Here is a 25,839-nt window from a genome sequence, read left to right on the forward strand (position 1 = left end):
TGGCAACACTATTCACAATGGACATTTTACTTTACAATAGAGCAAAAATAAAACCAGACAGAGGTTGCTGGATTGGTCAGATGACTGCAGTGAAGAAGGGAATTGGGAGATTACCACTCCTTGTTTTTTTTGATAAGCAGAGTATCTCTTGAATTCCACCATATATAATTTGTTGCAAATGTTGCCTAAATTTTTGGCCAGCAAGGTAGCAAAAGAGAGCATAAGAGGAGCCCCACTAGATCAGACTAGTGGTCCATCCAGTCCAGCATCCTGTCTCACACAGTGGCCAACCATTTACTTTGAGGTCCAGCAACAGAGAATAGAGGCCAAGGCCAAAGCCTTCCACTGATGTTGCCTCTTGGAGCTGATATTTAGAGGCTTACTGCCTCTAAATGTGGAGGTTCCCTTTAGACACTATGGAAAGTAGCCACCAGGGCTTTTTTTGAGGAGAAACGCAGTTCCATCTCGCTTGGTGTCGGGAAGTGTGGTCTAATATGCAAATGAATTCCCTGCTGAGCTTTTCGTACAAAAAAGCCCTATGTGAAACAATGGTGACATCAGGGGGTGTGACCTAATGTGCAAATGAGTTCCTGCTGGGTTTTTTTCTACAAAAAAAGCCCTGGAAGCCACTAATAGTTATATTCTCTATGAGTCTGTCTAATCCCCTTTTAAAGTTGTGTATTCCTTCTCATCACTATATTCTCTGACAGCAAATTCCACATTTTAATCACTTCTTGTATAAATATTTTATTTTGTCCATCCTCTAATCTATTGTCCATCATCTTTATTCATTACCTCTCTGTTCTAATATTTTGTGCAAGGAAGAATGGTTCTGGCCACTCTCCCCAATACATAAAGCTGTAAAATGCCCCCCTTTTCCAGACTTTCCTCATAGGAAAGGTGCTTGGTTGTCATCTTGGTTGTCCTCTTCTGGACTTTTTCCAGATTTGTAATGCCATTTTTGAGATAAGTGACCAGGACTTCAAACTGAATTTCAAATGTGGCCACACCATAGATCTGTACAGGGGCATTTTAATTGTGTTTTATGTTCAGTTTCTTTCCAAATAATCTCTAGCACAATGTTTGCCCTTTTCACCACAGCAGCACACAGGTTGACATTTTAATTAAGCTGTCCACTACAACCAAAGCTCCCTTTCCCTCTCAGTCAAAGCAACCTCAGATCCCATTCATGTATATTTAAAAATGGATTTTTTAATTCCATTGTGCATCACTTTACACTTTCCTATACTGAACTTCATTTACCACATTGTTGCCCACTCATCCAATTTGTGGAAATCCTTCTGGAGCTCTTCAACTGGCCTTGGTTTTCACTTCCCTGAATAATTCCCTGCCATCTGAAAACTTAGCCACTATACTGCCAGTTCCAGATCTTTTTTGAACAAATTAAATATCACCAATCCCAATACTGGTCCTTGTGAGACTCCACTGCTTACATCTCCCCATTGGGAGAATTGTGCATTTATTCCTACTCTCTGCTTTTGGGAAAGGGCAGGATATAAATCCAAAAATTAAATTAAATTCAGCCAATTTATAATTCATATCCCACAATCACCTAAACGAACTCAGCAGGTAAGGCATCTTGTCAAAAGCCTGTTGAAAGTCCAAGTATATAATATCTACCTAGTCACTGTTATAAACAATGTTTATGTTTATTCACTTTTCACAAACAACTCTTGAAGGCTGGTTAAGCTGGACTTCTAAAAACAACTTAATACGGCACTGTGCAGTTCTCAGTCACAGTAGCAATTTTAATTAAAATATCAGCACCATTTCTTATATTCAAACCTGCAAATAATTCTAGGGTACAAACTGCATGTGTCTCCCCCCCCTCTTCCTTGAGAGTGGGGGCTCAGTCTCCAGATATATGTTTTGAATGGGAAGTATATACATATGCGTTAAACATATGCATTTCCTTCATTATATGCATGTATTTCTATTTAAAAACCTGTTTCCAAGTACTAAATGGATCCTATGAAAGAGCCATTAAAACACATCTAGGCTTTTCCAATCAGACTGGAATTAATCCTCCTCTTTACAATTTTAAAATGTTAGGAGCATTATTGCTGTTTTGATCAAACAAATTAGCATGCAAATACTAGTTGTTTTAATTATACATCTTGAGTGGTCATATAGGAGTTTGCAATTTAAACTTGTTCTTTCAGTAAAAGCATGAGAAGCATCAGTGTTCAATTACACTATATTAAACATATTTTGGTAACATGTTCACACACATACTTGCTCAACCACTTTTCTTTTTAGATTTATCAGTCTGCTAGTCCAGACAAGTTGTTACTGATTAAAGGATTAGCTTTCAGCAAATGAAACTAAGAAAACAATGAAAAAAGAAATCCTAACAAAAACCAGAGAACAACCAACTGAAGTGCTGAATCCAAAGACAGCTGTTAATGCCTGTAGCTTTGATTATATTGAAGCTCATCCAAAAAAGCAGGTTATTTGATTTCTGTGAAAGAGGACATGTTGCAAACCAAATCTAAAGAAATGTGATGATGTGCTGCTCTCTAGTGGAAAGGGTTTCCAATTGCATGGTATCAGATTAGGTTTGAGCTCCAGCATCCATGGGTGTAAATTTCTGTTCCACCACCCACCAGCTTCCAAGTTTCTTGGAGGAATAAACCTAAGTCAAGAGACTGTAGAAGTGAGCAGTGACTAACAAAAGCTCATATCTTACCACAAATGTTGTTAGTCTTTAAGGTGCTACTGGACTTTTAGGGCTTTTTTTTAATAAAAAGCCCAGCAGGAACTCATTAGCATATTGGGCCACACCCCCTCATGGCACTATAATTTGCATACTGGGCCACACCCCCTGATGTCATCAGAAGTGCGGTCATCCAGCCACACCCACCTCATAGTGTTTCTAGTGATTGATGCTGGAAGTTCCAGAGAGAGTAAAGACGCTATAGGCACTCCAGCTGACAGTAATTTATACCCACGCTAGTTTGTTTTTAATATGCTCCACAGTATTTTCAAGTTTAATTTTAACCTCTAAGCAACTATAGAAATTGCAAGGTGAAAGATTTGTCTCCAAATAGGAGAAAGTAAAATACGGGCTATTTCACTAGCTTTGCCATAACACAGTTAATGCATACCATAGACATGACATCAACTCATATTATAATCTCCAGGTATTTCTCAACCCAGAGCTGGCAACCCTATGTAGGGTGGGAGTTTATGGGCATCTGCAAAGCTACAAATAAATTTATTTGGTCCAATTGGAAACATTCATGCATTTCTGACAATAATGGTTTCTTACAAAACCAGATCTGGGACAGAAAACAATCTTAAAATTCTGACATCCTTTGAAGTATCAGGAAAGGCCAAAGAAATGTACCCAGCCATTGTTCATTTGTGTATGAATTTAGTCCACCAGCACTGTGTGTAAAAGTTAAACCAAACTAATAAAAACCATTAAAAGATGGCCCAATTACAAACTCTTTGGTACAGGGAGGAGGTTCTGAGAAGCAACTTGATTGCCAACTATTTGAAAGGCAGCCATTTGAGAGGAAAACTGAAGTCAGCTTAAACAAGGCCAGTTCCATGCAACCATCTTTTCTACTGTGATAACTTGCCAAGGTAAGTCAGATCCCCAATATTGGTAAAATATTAGGTGAATCTTGTCAGCAGAAATTTCAGGCAAAATGTCCCTTCCTGCCTCGGCATGTAGGCCCATTTGGACTTCATCTGAGCCAGGGCCTGTTTTGAGATCTTGTGCTCAGGTACTGCAACTGGGGAGACAATTTTAACATGCCTCTGAGCACACGCAGAGTTCTTCACCCCCGATTCCCTGTCTGTGATCAGTTGCTATGCATCTGGGATTAAAGCTGTGCTTTGATGCACAAGTCCCATCAAAGAAGCCCTGCAGAATGCACTGCAGCCTGCTCCTGAATAAAGATCCACAGGGTTGGACTGCAGTTTCCAGGTAAGGCATGTAAGCTGAATTGAGCCCTTCCATATCTCTCCCAAGGAGAATGCCAGTTGGTGCCATCCCCCTTTTCGTCCTTCTTCCCCTCCCTCACTCCACCAAGCTATCAAGGTCCGAGATTGACCAGTTGTCCAGCAGAAGCAGGTCACCTGGGGAGACTCCACTGCTGCTGCCACTGCTGTTTCCCAGGTACCACCACGAGGGAGCCTCTGCTCCAAGGGCAAGTGCGGCAGGGGCAGGAGGTGTTGCTGTTGCTCAGGCAGGTAGGTGCTGCCAGCGTGGTGTTTGCAGCTCTCCCAGTGGTACTGCAGTGTGGCTTGGAAGCCACTGCAGTGCAGCTTAGCCCCGCAAGCCTGGCCAGTGAGCTGGGCTCCAGCAAGCCACTGCAGCACGACTCGGCCCTGCGAGCCCAGCCAGCAAGCTGGGCTTCAACAAGCTGCTGCTGCCACAGCGTAGCTCAGCCCTGTGAGCCTGGTGGGTCTGGGAGCACATGCATGGCTGCCTTTCCTCTGCTGGAAGTGCTGCCTTCCTTCATTTCTTTCTTTCTTTGAGTTGGTACACTGGCCAAGTCAGCTGGAATGGTGTTCCAGTGCGTTCTACCTCAAAAAAAGCCCTGCTTTTACTTCTTTTCTACTGCTACAGACAGGTAACATGGCTATTGATCTGTATTACCAGGTGACAAGCACAAAGATACTGTAAGATCCAAAGGGCAATAGTATGGCAGAAATACCAGCAGTGTAGCAGCCCTATGAAACTGTCTACTTTGTGCATCAAATTAATCTCCAGTGTTATAAGTATGATGGCAACAATGTTTTCACTCTGTTCTCAACCTTTTAAGAGACCTATATGCTCTGAGTGGTGCTAGAATCTGATCTTTGATCAACCACTAGCTCTTGAGTTTCCTGTTAGAGCCTTCTGTTTGTTAGTTCTTCTTCCTAGAAGGCCAAGGGAACAACCATTTCATATTTGTGTACTTGCTCAGCATTCCACCCAAGATATTTACAAGATAATGCCTTTAAGACCACAACCTTAAAGACATCTCCCCCACCTTTCTTAATATCTGTGCTGATGAAGAATTCTGGTGATCTTGGGAGCTTGCGTTCTGTGTTATTTGTTGCTAATAAAAGTTATTACAGGGCTTTCGTTTAAGTCAAGATGCAGAGATGTGAGCAAAAACTAGCCTTGGGCGCAGTTGAGTTAGCAGCTTTGCCTGCTTGTCTCCTCTACAATGATCAAAGCTAATTTCTTCAAACTTTGCGTAATAACCTGTTTTAAAACCTGAAAGCATTTATTTTTGAACAAGCACTCCACAAAAAATAAATAAACAATGAAGCAGTTTTAAAGATTGGCTACAAATTAAAACACGAGGAATAATAAACTAAAACAATTTGGTGAATGGAGTCTTGACTTTTGAAAGCACATACCCTGGAAATCCTGCTACTGGACTCATATCTAGCTGTTGTACTGCAAAAAAATCCCACAGAGCAACTAATAAAAAATGAAGGTGTCAGTCTAACAAGCTAGGTACTAAACAAGCTGCTATGGAGTGGTAGGTATTCCACAGCCAAGGCACCAGCATAGAAAAGTTCCTGGCTTTCTGTTCTGCTAGCATGATAGCATATGTGTTGACAGAGGAGGGAGGGGTTGATTTTTGCTGATTTCTCCTTTCCACAACAGACCCCTGCTTTACCCCATCAATTGTTCCTGATGTTTTCAGGGGACTCAACTCCAGCAGGAAAACAGAGTTGTACTTCCCTGCAACTGTTGTTCATTGATGTCTTGTGTAGACAAATATTGAGACTGCACACACACAGGCCAGTTGCAGATAGAAATTTCTAGCTTTCCTAGGAAGAATTGCAGATTTATACCCCGCCCTTCTCTCTGAATCAGAGACTCAGAGCGGTTTACAATCTCCTATATCTTCTCCCCTCACAACAGACACCCTGTGAGATGGGTAGGGCTGAGAAGGCTCTCACAGCAGCTGCCCTTTCAAGGACAACCTCCGCCAGAGCTATGGCTAACTCAAGGCCATTCCAGCGGGTGCAAGTGGAGGAGTGGGGAATCAAACCCGGTTCTCCCAGATAAGAGTCCACGCACTTAACCACTACACCAAACTGGCTCATGGCACCAAACCAAGGGTGTGTGTGTCCCTTACCCTCTGGAGAAGTCGCAGTGTTCCTTCTCATCTAATCTGTCACATGCTCCAGAAGAGTGTCAACCCCCATCCTTCAATTCCTGCTTGTCTACCATGACCTCTCAGGAATAATCTAACATAATGACTAACAAGAACTCATAGCAAGGCAGGAGAGAGGGAAAGTGTGTCTGGACAGAAGACATCAATGAACAACAGTTACAGGGAGTACAACTGTTTTCATCTTCCATCTTTATCACAGACTCACAATGGGATTTTAGCACACTACTTACCAAAAGGAGGTGGGGTGATGCTCTCATTGGAACAATGACTGGAATACTGCCTTTCCCACCTTGGTATCTCTTATTGATTTCAGGTTCAGTATGTAACGTTTCACAAGTGTCTTTAGCCAACTGGGTTGCCACCTTACAGATGTCAACAAGCAGCACTGTCCAATGAAAAGTGTCTGAAGAACTTTGTGCCTTGGTGCAGTGGGCTTGGATGTCCAATGGGTAGAGTTTGTCAGTAGCCTCAAAACATGATTGGACTGCTGCCACAACCCACTTTGAAAGTGATTGTGGAAACGCAGCATTTCCTTTCCTTGGTTCTAGGTAGCAAATAAAGACTTGCGAATTCTAAACTACTTGGTTCTGTAAACATGGTATGACAGGACCCTTTTAACACCTAATGAGTGAAGGGCCTTTTCAGCCTTTGTAGCAGGGAATGGAAATAATACAGATAATACCAGGTCAGATTTTGTGATCAAGATCACCTTGAGCAAAAATTGCAGACTGGGGTGAAGGATAATGCTTTTAATTAAAGCCTTTAGAAACGGAGGGGCATCCCTAAGTACAGCCAGCTCACTCATTCACCTCATAGATGTGACTGAAACCAAGAATACCACCTTCCTGAGTAGTAGTGCCAGAGGCCATGAAACCAGTGGTTTAAAGGTGCCCCTGTAAGTTGAGTTAGGAATAGAGTGACCACTGGGGAACAATTGTGGGTATAAAATATTAACCAGTCCCCTGAGAAAATGTTGAAACAATGTGTGAAAATAAGGAAGAACTCTCCACTAAATCATGATATGCAGAAATGGCTGCAAAGTGAACCTTAACTGAGGATGAAGTCAAACCCTTATGAGCCAGGGAAAGCAAATATTGCAGCACCTTGAGTAGGAAAGGAAAGGTCCCCTGTGCAAGCACCAGTCGTTTCCAGCTCTGGGGTGACGTTGCTTTCACAATGTTTTCACGGCAGACTTTTTATGGGGTGGTTTGCCATTGCCTTCCCCAGTCTTTTACACTTTCCCCCCAGCAAGCTGGGTACTCATCTTACCAAACTCGGAAGGATGGAAGGCTGAGTCAACCATGGCCCGGCTACCTGAATCCAGCTTCCGCCGGAATCAAACTCAGGTCGTGAGCAGAGAGTTCAGACCACAGTACTGCTGCTTTACCACTCTTGTTTACCACTCTTGCCCTAACCTATTTGTCAAACTGATATCATTTTCTAGAATAGGAATACCTAGCAGAAGGTTTCCTCATCTGGACAAGGATGTTTTGAACTTCAAGCATGAGCCTTAGGCCAGTGGATGCACTGTCCAAGCCATCAGCTGAAGGCAATTTATGTCTTGGTGCAGAAAGGTCCCCATGTTAACAAGTTCTGAGCCTGAGGGAGCAGCATGTAATTTGACCTCACCAAATGAAAAAGTTCTGGGAACCATATCTGGTGAGGCCAGGATGGAGCTATTAGGATGTAGCCCATTCCATTTGTTATCAGCTTCCTTGGGACCCTGATAAGAAATGGGAAGGTGTGTAAAACATTGTGTCTTACACTTTCCAATTGTATTGCTCCCTGCCAAAAAAACAAAACACCCCAGTGTCTTGGTATACTGCTTGCAAAGGGGTCCACCTGAGGGAACCCCACATCTTAAAAAAAACAGGATCATCTAGTTCAACCCCCCTGCACAATGCAGGAGCTTCTCTTTAGGTTTGTTTGTGGTTGACACACTTATTTCTAAGGATTTTGCCCTACAAAGCATATAAAGGCAGAGATCCTAGCTGGAGATATGGAAGTAGGATTCTTAACTCTAAGAGGCAAGGGTTTGGATTGTTCCTCGGAGCTATACTATGAGGAAACTGTTTCCTTTTCCTTTGGTTCTGATTCTGCCACCAACAATGCTGTGGAATAGGGTCTGGTGCCTCAAATCTGAAGATGGCCATTGGGTCCTCAGGGGAGAAGGGGGGAATTGGGACCTTTGCTCATAAAACTGACTATTCTTGGAGGTAAGAAAGGGATGTATAGAAAGGATGCCAGGATGGGGATGCATAGTTCTGTGGCCATGGTACTGATTTTAATTTGACAGGTCCCTGATGTTTCTGTGGAGGCTGGAAAGTCTGGTCCATTTCAATTTCCAGGAAATCTGCTCTTGACATCAGGCTCAGTGATTGCGTACGTGGAAGAATCAGGATGACATCTAGTTGATTTGAAGCTAACAGCACCAGGGGAGTTGAGTGTCTTTGTTCAGGGTGGTGAGAACCAGAGAGGATAGTGAGGCACTCCAAAGGGATCTGTTGAGGCTGCGTGAATGGGCGTCAACTTGGCAGATGAGGTTCAATATGGCCAAGTACAAAGTAATGCACATTGGGGCCAAAAATCCCAGCTACAAATACAAGTTGATGGGGTGTGAACCGGTAGAGACTGACCAAGAGGGAGATCTTGGGGTCGTGGTAGATAACTCACTGAAAATGTCAAGACAGTGTGCAGTTGCAACAAAAAAGGCCAACACCATGCTGGGAATTATTAGGAAGGGAACTGAAAACAAATCAGCCAGTATCATAATGCCCATGTATAAATCAATGGTGCAGCCTCATTAGGAATACTGTGTACAATTCTGGCCACCACACCTCAAAAAGACTATTACAGCATTGGGAAAAGTCCAGAAAAGGGCAATTAGAATGATTAAAGGTTTGAAACTTTCCCTATGAAGAAAGGTTAAAATGCTAGGGGCTCTTTAGCTTGGAGAAACATCGACTGCAGGGTGACATGACAGAGGTTTACAAGATTATGCACGGGATGGAGAAAGTAGAGAAAAAAGTACTTTTCTCCCTTTCTCACAATACAAGAACTCATGGGCATTCAATGAAATTGCTGATCAGTCGGGTTAGAACAGATAAAAGGAAGTACTTCCTCACCCAAAGGGTGATTGACATGTGGAATTCACTGCCATAGGAGGTGGTGACAGATAAAAGCATAGCCAGCTTCAAGAGGGGACTGGATCAAAATATGGAGCAGAGGTCTATCAGTGGCTATTAGCCACAGCGCATTGTTGGAACTGTCTGGGGCAGTGATGCTCTGTATTCTTGGTGTTGGGGGGGGGCAAAGTGGAAGGGCTCCTAACCCCAATTGTGAACCTCCTGATGGCACTTGGGTTTTTTTTTTTTGGCCACTGTGTGACAGAGTGTTGGACTGGATGGGCCATTGGTCTGATCCAACATGGCTTCTCTTATGTTTTTATATTTGTGTCTTTTGAGAGAGGCCCTGGACTTTTGTTTTGTTTTTGCAGGTGGTTTTAAGCAGCACAAAAAACTACACAATACTATCCCTTTGGTTGCTGAGACTCTAGCCTCAACCCCTAAGGCAGAAGAAAGATCTTTGGAAAGTTATTTTAATTTTAAAACTTGATCACCCTCTCAACTGCCTGACAGAGCTGAAAACTCTTGCGTGCAGTGTCCTTAGCAAGTGATGTGTGTCAGCACCTTCCCTGCTGGACCAAATGCAAATGTTCCTTGGAATCTCACCAGCCTTGATAAATGCACCAGCATTTTAAAGGGTAGGGCTGTTTTTCTAGAGACAATTGGCTAATATAAATGCCTTGTATTACCAAGGATTTATTATAACCCCCATAGTCAACAGGATTGTTGAAAGAGGCCAACTTCAAAGCAGATTCACAATTTTAAACACCTTTCCTACTGTGAATGGTTAATTTACATAAAAGACCAAGCAGACGAACATGTTATGTTATTTTTATTAATAGTCTTGGTTAATGTCAGAGTACAGAAAACCAAATGTTATTTATACAAAAATTAGCCCTTTGAGTATCCAAATATAAAAAGTACAAGTGTTAACATACCCTAAAACTGTAACTGTGGTATTTCTATTAAAGAAAAGTGTCTGAAAAAAGCTTTGTAGATGCATGACAATCCCAAAATGGTCTGATAACTTTTGATGCCAAGTATCTGTTTCTCAAGTCTGGAGGATGCTCCAGAAAGAATGCTTCCATATGCTCCTTCAAAGCTAAATATTAGAAAGGGGCTTACAGCAGGAAAAGAGATACAGACAGGTTAAAGAACTATGCCAGGCACAAGAAGTCTCATGGAACGTAAGTTTCACTTGGTTGAAGAATGTTCAGAAAATGAAAAATTGAAACCCCCCCAATGTAATTTGTAACAGTTTAGTAACTAAAAGTAATAATTTTGATAGTTGTATGCTATCAAAACACACCAAGACACTTCTAAAATACAATTCCATAGGTAGACCAGACTACATAATAAAGTTCTAGTCACAGCAACCAAAACACACATGCAGGTGAACAGAATAAATTCCAAGCTCTTCACAGATGTAACAGTTACCCTGATAGTTTAAAGAAATTAAGATATATTGTGTACAGGATACCAGCTATTTGGCACATATTAAATGTTCTTATTTTTGTAACACTGGTATAATGTTATTTCAGTGCTATACTGTTTACTATAGCATCTACCTTATACATAAACACAGCGAGGGCTGGATCCAAGCCTTCAAAACCTAGCTCTATTCACTATGAATGGAGCAAGTTTGCACAAAACCTCTGTGCCCTCTTTTTTTCCTTTGCAGTCTGGCATCTGCATCCCCCCAAAAGCTGAGGGTCAGGAGTGCCAGAAATAGTATGAAATGTGGCATGGCATAACAAGGGAAGGTGCACTCATAAGAGGAAATGAGCAGTAATCTCCCCTTATGTGACCTTTTCCTTTGCTCATGCAACTCGCTCAGTTCATGCAAGGCAGAAATGTCTGCCAACTTCTCCTCTAGTTGCAAGAATTAATGACATTGCTTCTGCAACTGATGCAGTATGACAATCCCACAAAGAATACAAACAACTTTAGTTTTGGGTGATGGGAGAGGATGCAGACAAAAATGCTAAAACTTTCTGGCTCATTTATGATCAAATTTCTTTGCTGACAGATTTAAACAGCTAGGTTTTAGTGTTTCTACTTAGAAATTGAAAAATCCATACTTTGCATATCTACTTCCTCAAGATTTCTGCATATTTTTAAATCATTTGTTGTTTTTAAAAAACAAAGCTATAACAATACATTTGGTTTCCTTTTTTTGCTAATCAGGGTCACTTATGGCAGGACTAGATACAAATCTAGGAAGCAGCAATGACTTAAAGACTAGGATAACAATTACAGGACTACATGCAAGATTAAACTATACTGAAAAAGTATACATGTAGTGATAGGTGGTGACCAGATTAGGTAACATCAATTTTCAATCTTTTGGCACAGATTAGTCCATTGTGTTAGCAGTTATAAATTCTGCAGTAGCAACGGTTAATAGTTTCTCAAGTACTGGCAAAAAAAAAAAGATGCAGAAAAGGAACACACAGCAAGCAATTTTCCTCCCTTGCAGCTCTACTGCATATTCCACAAGTTTTGAATCTAATGCCACCAACACATTTTTTTAAAAAACCAATCAAAGCCCCAAACTGTTGTTCCAACTACAAAAAAGCAAAGAAAACAGTCTGGCTTAAGGGGTAAGCAATTACTGTGATTTTGGGATGTTTACCTTTCTCTTAAAAAAAAAAAAGAGGAAAGGGATTAAGAATTTTTTTCATAGCACACAACATATAGGCATGTACAATTATATTTATGTAATTTTCAAAGGGAGCAAAAACAGTTCAAACTTTCTTTGCTATCCCCCCAAGAATGGAAATTGCTGCTACTTGCTGAAACCAGTAAGTTTTTAGTTTACTTTGTATGAATATTATTTTGGTTTGTTGACATTAATATGGATAGAGTGTTGATTTTTCTTGTTTTTCTGAATAATCTTTTTTAGTCAAAATACAGTATACAACCATGAAACATGCTAGATCATCAGAAACAATAAATACAAAGCACTGACCAAGAAAATTTAAATTTCCAAAGTGTTATACATGTTAGAAGACTAGAGAGCACAAGATTTAGTTTTGCTCTGTGATCTATGCACCTCCCCGCCTTTTGTGAATGTTGAAGTTCAAACAATCTTTACAAAATAATTTCACAGAAAAATGAAGTGCCACATTTACACAATTTGGGTCTGAATGGTTAAAGAAAGCAACTTAGATCAGGATCCATCTTCCTGATTACAGGAATATTGGGTCCCCACATAGAATGGGGTTTTGGTTCTACTTGGGTTGTTTTTAAAGCACTTGTTCAAAGACTACAGAAAGTATGTCTCTGAAGATATGACAGAATACCTTTAATACTTAATACTGGTTTCTTTTAGTTAACCCTACAAAAGATCACACTTTGTATAGTTACTTGACAAAATAAAAGCCTTAGAAAGGCAGAGCAGCTAAGAGTGTGTTCATAGGCATGCAGTGCTATATGTTTCCATATTAAAAACAGCACTAAACAATTACCTATTTTGTCACTTGTCCTATTAGACAGTCTCTGTGCAAAGGTCTCCATCCTAAAGACCAAACACACATTCAGAATCTCTCTGCAGGTTTTCCCAACAATTTCTTGGCACTGATATCATGTGAACAAATGATAGCTTTGACTACCAGGGAGATCGTGATGTAAAAGAGATTGTTTTGACTAGTGTATTTATTAAGCCCTGTGTAACACAGGAAAGGCTATGCAGAAAGTCCAAACCACACCAATATTTTGGACTTTGGGATTTGGGTCAAAGTCAGTTGATTTCTCAGTGCAAAAACAAACAAACAAAAACAACACCAACAAAAAAAGCAAAGACAAAAACCCAACCATTAATAGTGGTATTAATCCATGTCATTAGATTAATATTAGGTTACTTGAGAATTTTTTTGTTTAATATTGGTATACTCCGTAGTAATAAAACCAGCTCAGTAAAGAGAGAAGTAAAATTGTTACATTACATTACAGAACCAAATCTTATTTGTTTATTAAGTGGGCATTAAGAAATGACCACTGCATATTCGCACATTAAGTGCAAATAGGAGCTCCTACATCGCTGCAGAGTAACAGTTATTTCTCTCCACAGAATACATCATGGCATCTCAAGAGTTTCTGGTTAATGAAGATACCTGCCAAAATAAACAAAAAGTTCAGAAACTTAACCACTCTTTCCTCTACAAGTCTACTTTTATTTTAAAAAGTACAACAGTTGCACCATTTAATACATAATTTGTATCACTATCATTTGGAGTCTCCCTGTACACGTTAAATACTTTATCTCTGAAATCATGGCATCAAAGTAAAGCAGCCATATGATGCCATTAAAGTGTTTTAGTTCCAGTGTAGAAATTCTAACCCAGGGATCCCCTCCCATCTCTTGATTTACATCTGCTGCATGACCCAATTGTTCCAGCAAAAAAGAATTACTGGTATCCAGCATGGTAGCTTTTATTGTATCAATGGGGAAAAACTAAAAAACAAAAACCCAACCTACAGCCCTCCATTATTGTGGCAGCCCTTTAAAACAGAGCAAGAAACCAAGATAGTTTGAACTGAAGCAGTCTAAGGAAACAAGTACAAAATAATGAAGCTCAATGCATGGTGTCTCCTGGCAGTGGTCACCACTGCAAAATCTGTACAGTTTAGTAGGGACAATCAGGTTTCTGACACAGTACACAAATGGCTAATTTAATTTTAAAGAAAAACAATTAGACGTGTACACTTGGTATATACGGTACTGAGCCAAATAAATACTCAAAATATTTTCAGGTATTTATTCAGTCAAATCAGATTTTCTAATCTGATTCAGCTATTGATCTAGCTGAGCCCAAATAAAAACTGATTTGGCTTTTATTCTGGGTTCCTCACACTGCTTTTCCAGGTTCCTTATGTGCAGCTTGACTTTGCAAAAACCATTTAATGGGAAACTTCCATGCACATGCCTCCCCACCCCTCCCCAAGTTGCACAGTAGTGGGAGCATTTATTTATTTATTTATAAATGTCCCACTTAGTGAAGGGAGGGCCCTCCTTCCCTTGCTGAGGTGTGCCACTGTTGTAGTGAGACTCAGGAAGGGATGGCATTTAAAGTTTAAATACCTTCCCTTCGTTCCCTGAGCTGTGCTGCAGTGGTGGCACACTTCAGCAAGGGAAGTGAACGTAATTAAAGAGACTGTAGTCTCTCTAAATGCATTCCATTCAGTTGCTGAGGTGTGCTGCTGCTGTGGTGCAACTTGCGGAGGGAAGGTATGGAGCTGAATAAATTCAGCAGTACTGATTATTTCTCAAATATAGGTTTCTCAAATTCCAATATAGGTATGATAATTTGGGAAATAGTCAGGATTACTGATTCAGGAATATTGGTATATACTTATATTTTTTGGATTTGGTATATGTGAACCTGAAAAATACTGGGGGTTTTGTGCCTACCCCTACTCATGATGCCCTTATAGATGTAATGCACTTGCATACTTGTGAGCGTGCATACAAACAACTGAATTTATCCAGAAGTCAATGTCAGTATTAAACAAGCAAGTGTTCCTATATTTCCTGCACTGCTAAACTTGCATAGTAATATTTTTACACATTAGTTTTCTATAAGATTTAGAAAAGTAAACTTACCAAATCATTTAGACTTTGTGTCCATGGAGCATACTACTGTCTCCTTCAGCTCCTTGTCTGTGCATCTGCATCTGTGCCTGCATCCTTGCAATCATCTCTTGCATGCGTCGGAGCTAGGAAAATAAAAAGCCTACTTATCTTTCCTTTCTTTTGAAAGTATGGCTCTTCTGTAAAGTTAAAAGCTAACATGGTTACTGGGGACGACATAGCTTTCTTCCTCGCCATTCCATATTATATTAATATGTCAGGATCAAAACAGCCTCAAAATTCAAGCATAAATGCATCCTTAACATAGTTTAACTGCAGCCTTAGTTACTATAACATACTGATTTAATTTAATTTAATGTTTAGATTCATATCTGGTCCTTTCAAGCAAGGGCGGCTTACAACAGAAATTTAATAAAATTACAAAGTAAAATATAAAACATCATAAAAGGATACAGCATAAAAGCCTGAGGGCAGTATAACGTATCACCAACAGGCTTAGGAGGGCATGGCCACACTGCTGTTGATGTCACAGTGATGGTAAAAATATTGGGGAGGCTAGCTGGTAACAAGAGGATGCCCACTGGATCAGTTAAAAGCCTGGTGGAAGAGCTCCGTCTTGCAGTCCCTGAGAAACTTTGAAAAGTCTTGCAGGGCCCAGATCTCTACCAGGAGCTCATTCCACCAGGTAGGGGCCCAGAATGAAAAGGCCCTAGCCCTCATTGAAGCCAACCGGACATCTTTAGGACCAGGGACCACAAGAAGATGTTGTGTAGCAGATCTCAGAACCCCGGGCGGGGGGGGGGGCTTATATGGGAAGAGGCGGTTCTGAAGATATGCCAGCCCCTGGATGTATAGGGCCTTAATGGTAAGAACCAACACCTTGAAATGGATCCGGTACTCAAGGGGTAGCCAGTGCAGTTCATGTAACACTGGATGGATCTGCGCCCACACAGGCTAAAGGGCTGGAAAGGGCGGAATACAAATCCACAGAAATAATAAATAAATAAATGATTAAATGGCTGAAGCTAGAATTACTAGTACTGATTTTGTAAAAAAGTGAGTTGATCAACAGACAGTTCCACCTTGGAGTGTTAAGGCAAAAATACAAGACAGATTGTTAAGTACCTGTTTTGTGAATCTTAACAATGACTATGTTCTGCATTCATAGACTTCTGAAGTACTGACCTGGAATTATTTAATTTAGGCACAAGACCAATATGCAGCAATACATATCTTCACAATAAAAGGAAGGGAGAACAAAGGGACTTTGGGACATTGTTATCTGGGTCATTAGAAAGCAGATGGGGGGGCGGAAACAGCTAAGTGATCTCATTCTTGGAAAACAAGCTGAAGTCTGCAATTATAAATTGCTACTAACTTAGCTAATTAGTTTCAATTTGGTTGCTTAAAACTCAACATTCTAAAGCAGATGCAGTCAAGCCACATCATGACAATTCCATTAGCTTCTCTAAAGAACATTTTTAAGGACTGATGTCCTTCATTCATCCAGTTTTAGCAATGACAATGCAAACCCTTATCAGAATATATCCTTCTAAGCCCATGGATGTAAGGAGGAGGTAATTCTGCTTAAGTCTGCAGATATTCATAAGAAAAGCTTCAAGGTTATCAAATCTTGAAGCCTGCCATAGGGTGCTTAATTTTCAGTGCTGAAATGGGACAAAGAAAGGATACCACCACCTATGACCAGCCTATTTAATGTCTGTAGGGCTAGAGATCCAGGCAGGCTGTGTAGTTGTGCTTTGAAGTCGAAGGAAAGAATAATGGTATTTCTCTTAAAGGACATAGTGAAACTAAACAACAGCATCAGTAGAGAGACTGTTAATGTATTTTAAGGTAAAAAACAATATCCTTACTTCGGCTTCCTTTTCCAGCAAGATTTGGTCTTTGTTTACTTCCTCATCTTCTACCTTCCTACATAAAGTGGGAAAAATTAGAAAGTAAGAATTATAATGTACAAATGGTTTTTAATCTCTTATATCTTATAGCCAAGTATTCCCCCTGGGGAAAATTAAAAAAAATATATAAGAGAAAGGCACAAAAGACTAAGGTATATAGGTCTTGCAGAAAAACTTAAGAGTCTCTGCCTCTGAATGTCACATAGGAAAAAATGGGTGAGATTTTGAGTTTCTGCAGCACCCCCCCCCCCCCAAAAAAAAAGGCACTTGACAATGGAAGAACACTTGATGAACAGGAAAAGGAAAGGGGAAAAGTAAAGATTAGGATGGTTGATGACAGGCAAGGAGGAATGGCAAGGGTGGCAGGGGAGAAGCAGACTGGAAGACCGAGAAACTAGAACAAGACAAGGGGAATTTCGTGCAGGAGGGAACAGGATTTCTTCCCCACAGTTCTTCATGGGTCCCAACTCTTGATCTTACATGTTATGCATATATGAAAAACATTTCACTAAATACCTATCTGCAACAGGAATGTAAGTGTGTTTTATTACTGTTCATTAATATTTTTAAAATATTTAGAAAACTGAGAACAAAGCAAAGTTCTTAAGTGCAACACTTACTGTGAACACTTCTCAAATGGGGGTTCTGCAAAGGTCCTCTACGGTCCATGAATTCTTTGTAAGGACCAGAGGAGATCCCTCTCATGCCCAGCCAGCTAATGTAGAAACAGCCCACTCAAGTTTCTAGGAATGGGACAGAATTATCTTCCCTGTTTTAAAGGTCAGAAGTGCACAGAGTTGCTGCTGCCCATAGTCATCTACCTTGCAGATTACATCAAAATAGAAGCAAAAATTGCAGATTGGTTGCCAGGATCCAATAGCTCAGCCCTAGAAACTCCACTTGGCTGAGTGGCTCCAGTAAGGTAGAGTTCTAATATAATAATCAGAGTTCCTTCAGGCAAACAATGAAGTGCTTTCACTATCTTTTTCAATGTAATGGAGTTTGCTACAAAGATGTCACTCTATGTTCAAAGACAACAGCAGCCTACAACAGTTTTCAAGATTATCAGGCATGCAGGTTTTCTGTGATGCTGGCCTTCCTATTAGAAGAAGAGCTGGATTTATAGCTCATCCCTCATTCAGTCTGAGTGGTTTACAATCTCCTTCTCCTCTTCTCCACACAACAGACATCCTTGTGGGCTCTGAGAGAACTGCTATTGTGAGATCAGCTCTGAGAAAACTAATTGACTCAAAGTCACCAAGTTGGCTGCATGTGGAGTGGGGAATCAAACCCGGTTCTCCAGATTAGAGTCTGCCAGTCTTAACTATTTAACCATCTCTCTAGCCTATTCTCAGCACAGTACCTGAAAAAGCTAACAAAATAAGCTACTTGGGTTTTTAGGGAGGACAGTTATATGTATGGTCATACAGCATCAACAAGTACACTACAGAACCAGAGGTCAACACATGCAGTGGGACAGGCTAAGATTAAACAGAACTAGAGGTCCAGATATGAGTTACCAACCTGCCACCCTTCTTAAGTCTTTCAGAACGGAAGTTTTCATAGTGAAGGTCTTGAGTTACTTCCTGGAGATCTTGCATGTGGGTGCTAGAATCACAAAGCCACATCATACTCATTATTAGAGAACTAATGCTATTATGCTCAAACATCTGATTACATTTATTTACTTTATTTATAACCCTTTCATACAAATGGGGACTCAAAGCATCTTATATCTTTCTCCTTTCCTCCATTTTATCCTCACAACAACCCTGGGGTAGGTTAAGCTGAGTGTGTGTGACTGGCTCAAGGTCACCCAGCGAGCTTCCATGGCACAACTGAAGATTCAAACCTGGATTTCCCAGATCCTTATCCAACACAACACAATGCTGGCTCTCACATAGGTTGCTCTCCTTGCTGGATCTTCATCATATTACTTATGCAAGGTTTATTTCCCCTAGTGCTTCGATTGTAACTACCTTCAATACACAGAGCCATAACAGGCAGCCAGGGCCATATTCACATGTAGAAAGCCTATGAACATACGTTCAAACGTATGTTCCTATTTTGGTTCAATTTATTTAATCAGTCTCAACAAAAAAAAATATGGGATGACAGGCAATGTTCCCTCTAAGCTGTGGAGTCTTGTGAGCAAAAATTCTATTTTGTGAGCTATGGCAGCAAAGTTGTGAGCTACTGGCATTAAAGTTGTGAGCTACTGCATAAATTAGTTTGCTCTACGGCCATTTTTCCTGAGCTGAGACAAAAATGTGTGAGCTGGAGGCTAAAAAATTGTGAGCTAGATCACATTAACACAGCTTAGAGGGAACACTGATGACAGGAATGAAGAACACACACAGATGCAAACTTGGAAGAATGACAGAACTGTACTGCATACTGAAGTTTTTCCATGATCACTAGGAACACTGGTTCACATATACCTTTCAGGTAACTATATTCAATAAACTCAGGAATAATTACTCTACATACGTTTTACAGTCTTGTTATCTACCAATGCCCTGCATTTATTTAATGTTTTCCACTATCATTTCCACTGTACTTCATCATACAAAAATCATAGGAAAGTATCAAGAATATCCAGACAATACTCAAAATGGCCAAAGGGAAAAAAGCTGTTTCCAGTACTTGGTACATGATGCATCAGTAATGCACATAGCAAAATCACTTCCTGTTCACAAATGTTTTTAGGCCACCCACTCTCTATCAACATATCTGCCCACTGCTTTCTCTAGTTTTCAACCCTACAAAATCATTGCAACTGGAAAACTAATTTGGGAAGCAAAAGTATGCAAAGTAAACAATTTACTTACTTACGCTAACATTCTTTACAGAAAGTCTTTTGTATAATTCATGATACTATTCTACTATTTAACACTGGGGTGGCCAAACATAACGTAAGAGCCACATAGAATAAACGTCATATATGTAAGGGAGGGAGGGCAACTTGGCTTGGAAAAGTAATTTGAAGAGAGAAATGCCTTCCCAAACTGGCCAATGGGGCAGTGGGGACTTCAAGAGCCACACAATGTGTGAAAGAGCCACATGTGGTCCTGAGCCACAGTCTGGCCACCCCTGATTTAACTGACACTGAAAACATTAGGTTTAATGTGCTCCAGATTTTTAATATAGAGAAAGCATGGGGCTATTCTTTTCTCTAAGAAAGAAAATAGTTTGAACAAACAAGTTACTGGAGTAAAGTCAATATGCTTACATTAGCATGGTTCTTAATTTTAAGAAGTCATTGTGCTCTGGGTTCTCCACTTCAACAACTCCCCATGGATAGAGACGACCTCTGACCTTTTTACCTTTAGCTTCAATAAGTTGATTGGATCCCACTACACAAAATGGAATGCTGGCCTGAAATTGAGGATTTTAAAAAGTTACGATAACATCGTATCATTCTGAATAGCAAGAAGTTCTATAGCATTCATCACCATTCTAAATATTTACAAAAGAAAAATGATCTTAAACCACTTAAGCATAATAATAAAGCATGGATTGTAATTTAAGATACTTAAGGTACGAAGACACACTTCGGAACTGTCTGATAAAGTGATTACAAAGTATCTAATCTATTTGTTTTAAAATTAAATGTTGGTTTTCAGTAAAACTCCTAAATGGCTTATAATAAAAAAATTAAACACATTTAAAACATTTATATCTTGCCGTTATGTCCTCATCCTCAAGGAAGTTAACAATGGAAGATCAGGCTTCAAGGACATAAAACATCAGTCCAATTAACAAGATTTTTAAAATTAAAAGAATCAAAAACAAAACATGTATTTGTCAAAGCAGCATACTTTCCACTAAATGCTCTCTGGAATAAGAATGTGTTACCACCTTCCGGCAGGCCATTCCAAAGGACAATACCCACCACAAAAAAATCATGTGACCGGGCTCTTATCATATGGAAAGTTGGAGGATACCATGAAGAGAAGGCTGTCTGGAGAATACAAATGGTGCATGGAAGTTTATTAAGAAATGAGGTTTGATAACTATGAGGGCCCTAGGTTATGAAGGGATTAAAGGTAATCACCAATACTTTGAATTGGGACTGGAAGCAAAAATAACCACAGAAGTTGAGACAGCACTGGAATTATGCATTCTAAGCAGCCCACCCTAAACAGGAGTCTCACTGCTGCTTTTTAAACCAACTGAAGCTTTCAAGACACCTTCAAAGACAGCCCCATGTGGAATGCATTATAGTTCTAAACACTGATAAATATTATACAACAAACAGGGACCTGTGAGAAACCCAAGAAGGGTTCCAGCTTCCTTCTGCTAGATGGTTCTCCCCTCATACTGTCTCCCCACCCCTGGCCAGTCATCCACCTGCAGTCTTCCCTTCCTCTACTTCTGCCACATCATGCATTCAGAACCAATTACAGTCCTGAGAATCTTTTCAAATGTATCATTATAGTTTATGCTCGAAGTCACCAAGGCATTAGTAACTATACTCAGATCAGAATTCTCTAAGAATGCTTTTAGTTTGCATACTAACTTAACACAGGTTACAAAATGCTCCTAGCCATAATCCCTGGGCATCTCTGAACAATATTAAATCAAGTACTACATCTAAACAATGAACCTGGGCCTTTAGAGAAAATATCAGTATACACTGAACCCCAATTTCCAAGATCAATGGCATCCTGTACCACAAGCAGCTGTTTTTGTCATGATTAAGTTTCACTCAATGCACTGTCATCTAGACCATTGTTAATTCTAGACACTGGTTAAATGAACATGCCACCTCTGTAGTATTAGATGAAAAAGAGCTGGGTGCTATCAGTATATTGATGCACTGCATACCTAGACTTCCAGATTACATCCCCCACCCTATGGTTTTCTGTTTATGACAAATAGCACAGGAGATACAATAGAACCTTGTGGGACCCCATGGAACAAAGGTCACAGGGAAGTCTTAGCAGCACTTATAGACCTTGATATGAAGAAGCCACCATGCTCTCACTCATCTCACCCAGCAATGGAATATTGGTAAACAGCCGAACTGTTAAAATGGGGTTGTGTCAAGAGGGTTTTTAGGAATGGCCATATTGGGTGGTATGGTGACTACCCTCCATATCAGTGAGGTATACAACTTCTACCATCCACTTGGTCTGCCCTCCATATCCAGTTATTGTCTGCAAGGAAGGGCATGACGGCAAGAGTGTGTGCAGAGAGCCAACACACCAGTTTGGTTCTATAACAAATGGTGTATTATACAAATATTTACAGTAGTGAAGTTATATACATATGCAGTCCAAAGTAACAAAGTGCTTTGCCAGTAATCCATATACATAGAGAGAAAAAACATTCTGGCACTCTGCTGATTATATAGTATAGCCCACCAATCAGCTAATCTGCTGACTCACAGTGACTCCTCTGGACAGATCCAGATGTTACCAGTTATTCCATCAGCCAGGTTGAGTAGTTCTGTGACTCTTGTCATGTGACACCTGACACTTTGACAGTTCTTGATCTACCATGCTTCACAGCAGGCTACATCCTACTAACAGGGCAATGGTCATATATGCTTGTTGTAGATCTCATCTCTCACATGTTCACACCCTTAGGTTGTACAGAATGAGAAGTATCCACAAAACTGGCAGTGGTTGCCTTGGAGCCTACCAACAATTCATGCAATGATCTCCATAAATCAAGGGTGGCCAACGATAGCTCTCCAGATGGCCAATGGCTGGGGCTGATGGGAGTTGTAGGCAAAAAACATCTGGAGAGCTACCGTTGGCCACCCCTGCCATAAATGATAGTTACCCAATGGTTTTTACCTTCAGAAGTCTAGTCTGCTCTTTAAAATCTTCATCTTCATCAGATTCAGCATCTGGTAAGTGATAAATCTTGATGCTTTGTTCTTCAATTTCATCCAGAATCTGAAAGTAAATACACAAGAATATTGAATGGGATTCCAAATGAATGCACATACAATGGGCTTTTTCCAGCCCCATTTTGCACTGCATTCCCTTTTATGAAGGAGTGCTTTTAGTGATTCTGGGGCCCAGAGAGTGAAGTCAAGATGGGGCCCCAGAATCACTGGGAGGTGCACTTACCCCTTGCCAAGAAGTGCCTGGCTGAGCAGGCTCCTTCTCCCCATGCTTGGGCAGTTTTGAAGCTTAGCTGGCCCAGCACCTCAACCATGCATCATGCAATCAACTGCCCCAGATGCCTTGTATCTAAAACTACCTTTACTTTAGTCCCCTAATAGATGCTCCCTCCCCTGGAATGGTATATGAATCAGGTATTAGAATTATGCATAATCATAATTAGGCATATGAATTATGAATTAGAATCTCCCCTGGAATGGTATATGAATTAGGCATTGGTTTGCAAGCTGGGGGAGGTTCATGGTACTTCACAAGCCTTGAACCAGATGAGCTTCCATTTTCCTGGTTCGTGCCCATCCCTAATATGAATATTTTTATTTATAATACACCTTTTAAAATATATTTTTTACATGACTTATAGTATGCCTTTTTCACTGAGACTGAGGGTGGATTAGTAAGTGTAGGTAAAACATAATCAACGGGATAGGACATTCTCATAAACTATGCAACAGGATTTAGATTACAGACATCTAAAAACAAGCAGAAATTGAAGAAACACCTGAAACAAAACAAGCATTAAAACAGCATGTTAAAATACAGAAATTACATAGTAGGAGAGCAGCACACAGTATGTATTATACATATTAGTGTAGTCCACAGTCCCTATACTTTTACCAAAGCATCTTTCTGAAACTTTTCATTACAGTGCAGCCCAAATTACCCATGTGAAAAAGCTCTCTTGAATAATTTAGTTTTGTATGGTTTGCAGGAAGCCAGGAAGATGCCTTCTTGACCCCATCAGGCAGGCCGTTCCATAATGTAGGGGCCACAACAGAGAATGCACATCTACAAGCAGTTGTTGATTTTGCTCATTTGCAAGGTGGTACTGGCACCTTCACTCCAATTAGTGAAGCTGTTATAGCAGAGCACTGGAGATGCACAGGGGAAGAGGTGGTCCTGTAGATATGAGTGACTAAGGGTTTGTATGTGATGCTCAGTACCTTGAATTGAGTCAGGTAATAGCAAAGAGCTGGAGTTAATTAAAAAAGGAAGTATTTTATACCTGTGCACAGGACTGCTTGCATCCCAGCCAAAATCAATACATATGCCCATTTTGTTCAGGGTAAGAAAAAAAAGAGAGGGCAGGGTGAAGATGTGCAGTAAGCTATATTTCACACAAGATTCTTAAATCTCTATGTCCACAGAATTTTACATCAGAAATCACCTGTCCCTCTTTTTGGCTCTACTAAACTTCAACAAATGGCTCAATACTTCCAAAGCTATATGAAACACTCACCCTTTTTTTAAGCCTCTCCCGCTCCTTCAGAGTAAGGGTATCAGCTTTTGCAATTACAGGCACAATATTCACTTTGTTGTGTATGGCTTTCATGAACTCAACATCCAAGGGCTTGAGACTAAAAATAAATTTTAAGTAGTTACAGCATACAGATTCTCCCAGTTCAAGAACTAAACTGATAACTTATAACACATTCTCAAACAAAAATATTCCAATAAAATTCTTATCTTATTTTAAAGACATTTTAACGGCAATACCACCAATATTGAAAAGTAATAATTTTCATGTTAAGAATATTGCTAAGTACAAAGATCAGATCATGAAACAAATGTTTTCAGCACATTTTCACAGTCATACCTACCCATGTCCAAATGGTGAAATGAAATAGAAACAGCAGTGAACTCTGTTATCAACAATATGCCGTCTGTTCAAGCCACTTTCATCATGAAGATAGCGTTCAAACTGCTCATCAATATAGGAAATTATAGTCTTGAAACTGTAAATCAAATATGAACAATTATGCTGCAGTCCAAGCTCTACTCATGATCTGAGTTTGATCCCAGCAGAATTTGGGTTCAGGTAGCTGGTTCAAGGTTGACTCAGTCTTTCATCTTTCTGAGGTCAGTAAAATTAGTACCTAGCTTGCTGGGGGTAAAGTTTAGATGATCGTGGGAAGGCAACGGCAAACTACCTTGTAAAAAGTCTGCCAAGAAAATGTCATGTGACGTCACCCCATGGGTCGGAAATGACTCTGTTCTTTACCTTTCTTTTTTACTGTGAAATAGATGGCCAAATTCAAACAATGAACAAAGAAAGAAATCTCATAAGAGAATTACATTCCTGACTGGCAAAAAAACTTGAATAGCCACTACAAAGACAAATACATGAATGATAACTATTAGAACCATTATGCTTATCAAAGTGATCTCTCCAACTTCAATGAAATTTTCAGACCAATATATACATATAACTTTACTTTTCCTGAGAGCAGCATGCAATCCACTGATTCTAGTTCATGGTATTGTTGGGCTAGATGGGGCTAAGAAATTATCAAGCCTCCTTTTTGCCTTAAGGAAAGGTCCAACACCACAACAAACTCTACAGATTAATCTGTAGAATTTGCTGTATATTTTGTTATACTGCATATTTTGTTATGCTATGTTATGCTACTTGATGGGTCTCTGACCGCATTAAACAAATTGATAGTGTTATTATAAGAACAGGAGGCAGACAAACTACACAGCTGACAGTATCACCAGCCAAGCTAAACTGGTAGAAAACTCCTCCACAACTCCATACATGCATGACTCACAAAACAGTAAATATACTGGGAAGCAGGGAGGAAAAATAACCAGAACAAGTCCCAACAATATTTTTATTCCACACCAATTCCAAGAAGCTAAGGGGGCACACACACTTCTGTTTCTCCAAGTTATCAATAATCCCATATTGTGGGTTAGGCTGAGTGAGTGGCCCAAGATCACCCAGTCATTTCCATGTTCAGTGAGGATTTGTACATGGGTCTCTTCAGAACAGTTCAACACTCTAGCCACTACTCAATATTGGCACATCTGAGGAGAATGTTATATGTAAGCAACTTTTACTTTAAGGAAGCAGACTTCACAACACAACATTTCCCTTTCTGAAATGAAACCATTCTACAGTATTTTTCC

The 25,839-nt window shown here is 40.1% G+C and overlaps 1 protein-coding gene across 1 annotated transcript in view; it reads right to left on the minus strand.

Moving 5' to 3' along the window:
* Positions 1-10,095: 10,095 nt before the first annotated feature.
* Positions 10,096-25,839, minus strand: part of SEPTIN2 (septin 2) — a 39,363-nt gene continuing 23,619 nt past the window's right edge. Inside the window, exons 6-13 of the mRNA XM_060242129.1 lie at positions 24,528-24,662; positions 24,167-24,284; positions 22,597-22,698; positions 20,022-20,167; positions 18,314-18,397; positions 16,748-16,805; positions 14,886-14,998; positions 10,096-13,395 (exon numbers count right to left, since the gene is read on the minus strand). Coding sequence (XP_060098112.1) covers positions 14,894-14,998; positions 16,748-16,805; positions 18,314-18,397; positions 20,022-20,167; positions 22,597-22,698; positions 24,167-24,284; positions 24,528-24,662 — 748 coding nt within the window. The 3' untranslated portion in view covers positions 10,096-13,395; positions 14,886-14,893. The remainder of the gene's footprint in view (positions 13,396-14,885; positions 14,999-16,747; positions 16,806-18,313; positions 18,398-20,021; positions 20,168-22,596; positions 22,699-24,166; positions 24,285-24,527; positions 24,663-25,839) is intronic.

This window comes from Heteronotia binoei, chromosome 6, assembly GCF_032191835.1.
Source record: "Heteronotia binoei isolate CCM8104 ecotype False Entrance Well chromosome 6, APGP_CSIRO_Hbin_v1, whole genome shotgun sequence".
Lineage (NCBI taxonomy): Eukaryota > Metazoa > Chordata > Lepidosauria > Squamata > Gekkonidae > Heteronotia > Heteronotia binoei.